Consider the following 2,305-nt stretch of genomic DNA (forward strand, 5'->3'; position numbering starts at 1 on the left):
ACACACACAGACACACACACAGACACACAGAGTGTTTGCTGAGAGTAGCGATCTGGTTTCCTCACAATATGCTCATGTTTGCTGTTCACTAGTGTCACTCACACACAGTTCCTTCATACTAATGAAAACACTAATGATGTTCCTCAAAAAACTACTTGGTATTTCTCTTTTTGCTTACACTGTTGCACTCTTTCCATGGCCTGTTTAGTAAAGTCTCTGTGACCGTGAACATACCAGGAGGCAGGTGGAGTTTGTAGAGAAGTTTGAGTTTTTCTGTCATATCGCCATGATACATTCCACCTGAGACAAAAACAAACCAAAAACTGTTATGATGAAGATGTCGAGAAGCTTAGAACAGTTATTTCTTTGCTTTAAGTTGTTGTTACACAATACGTGCAGACTAACTTGAATTATCCCTCAATAATTTGACCTTCTATTTTCTATAAATATATTTCTAATATATTCTTTCCACCAAACAGTGTTGCAAAGTAGATTCAAAATGTTTAATATAATAACTAAAACAGCAAAAATAAATTTTTCAGTTTGTAACTATATGAATCGAACGCTATTTCATCATTTTCATTCACATGCACCAATATAACAATAAATGCATAGTAATAAACATGCAAAGCAAAGCTGAATAGTGATGCATTAAAGTGACCATAAAGACACAATGTTACAAAACTATCTGTCGGTTGTTCTAATTAAAATAAATGCTGATCTTTTGAATCCTGAATTCATTTAAAAAAAATCCTGATTAAAAAAAATAGATAAAAAATGAAGCAGCAAACCGGTTTTCAACAATGATAATAAAAAAATGTTTCTGAGGGATCATGTGACACTGAAGACTGGAGTAATGATGCTGAACATTCAGCTTTGATCACAGGAATAAATTACATTTTAACATATATTCAAGTAGAAAATTATTATTTTAAATTGTCACAATATTTCACAGTATTACTGTATTTTTGATCCAATAAATGCAGCCTTTGTGAGCAATAAGAGTCTTCTTTCAAAAACATTTAAAAAAAAACTCACAGGCCCCAAACTTTTGAACGGTAGTATATATTGATCATGCAAATGAATCTCTGAATCAAGAGTGAATCAATTCACTGAAACAGACACTTCGATTCATAAAAAAATAAATCAAACTTACCAACTCGAAAGCTATCAATATATCACCTAACACTTTCATTCTCACAAGTTACAAGACAAAGGATTATGAAATTAGTCCAAGGATGCAATACAATCTAATTTTATATCATTTATTAAGAATACTCAATATGTGGGCATGAGTGACATTAATGCCAAATTTGCGTTCGAGTCTCTCTGACAGGTGTTTATTATTCATTCTGTATTCTGTTCTGTGTGACATCATAATTGAACTTTAACCATACAGAACCCTTTCAGTATATATTGTGTGTATAATGCAAAAAATTTTTTTTACCCAATGACGCATTTCAATGGTTGAACTGAACCCTATGGAGAGGGTTTTGAGGTCTCTGATTGTTGGGCTCTTATCTGAATCTGACTCTATCAATCTACAAGCTGTGGTGTAAATGCATCCACTCACTGAGTCCGGTGACAAACTCTTTGAAGTTGATGAGAGAGTCTTTGTTTTGGTCGAGCAGGCGGAAGAGTCGGCTGGAGAGCGTGTTGGTGTGAAGGCCACACAAATACACCAACTAATGGTTTCTCTTTAGTTTTAATAGAGCAGTAAGGTGTTAGGAAGAACACAGATCAGAATAAAACACATTTACAAACAAAATAAGTCAAATTAAAAACAAATGAACGGACAAAAAATAATGTCGCATCCACTCACTGAGTCCGGTGACAAACTCTTTGAAGTTGATGAGAGAGTCTTTGTTTTGGTCGAGCAGGCGGAAGAGTCGGCTGGAGAGCGTGTTGGTGTGAAGGCCGCAGCTCCAGGGTGCCAGAGTGGAGAAGAGCTGAGTGAACTGGCCACTGTCAATGCGATACTGCTCCAGATACGGCAGACTCGGGTCGTGCCGCTCCGCCGCGGTGCTACTCGCACCCCAGTAACAACTCATGATGTGCTTCGCCTGGGACAGACACATAAATACACTAGCATTCACACAATTACACAAACAATATCTAGAGCTGGATGGCATGACAGAAGGTACTGTAGACATATACGACAAATGCATGCAACTATACAATCATCCAATTAGACTGCTTCAAGAAAATCACCAAATGAAAAGCACCTTTCTGTAAAATATTTAATCACTGGTTCATTAAAAAAGCATTACCACATGGTTATTTAATATATAGTCCATTTTTAGTT

General features: G+C 36.0%; 1 protein-coding gene across 2 annotated transcripts in view; it reads right to left on the bottom strand.

The window, feature by feature from the left end:
- LOC107704648 (TBC1 domain family member 9B-like) overlaps positions 1-2,305 on the bottom strand; it is an 18,367-nt gene that overhangs the window by 5,275 nt on the left and 10,787 nt on the right. For both annotated transcript variants that reach the window (XM_016507634.1, XM_016507632.1), the window contains exons 15-16: positions 1,823-2,063; positions 235-300 (exon numbers count right to left, since the gene is read on the bottom strand). In XM_016507634.1, coding sequence (XP_016363120.1) covers positions 235-300; positions 1,823-2,063 — 307 coding nt within the window. The remainder of the gene's footprint in view (positions 1-234; positions 301-1,822; positions 2,064-2,305) is intronic.

The sequence above is a fragment of the Sinocyclocheilus anshuiensis genome, unplaced genomic scaffold (assembly GCF_001515605.1).
Source record: "Sinocyclocheilus anshuiensis isolate Anshui unplaced genomic scaffold, SAMN03320099.WGS_v1.1 scaffold1646, whole genome shotgun sequence".
NCBI classification, from domain to species: domain Eukaryota; kingdom Metazoa; phylum Chordata; class Actinopteri; order Cypriniformes; family Cyprinidae; genus Sinocyclocheilus; species Sinocyclocheilus anshuiensis.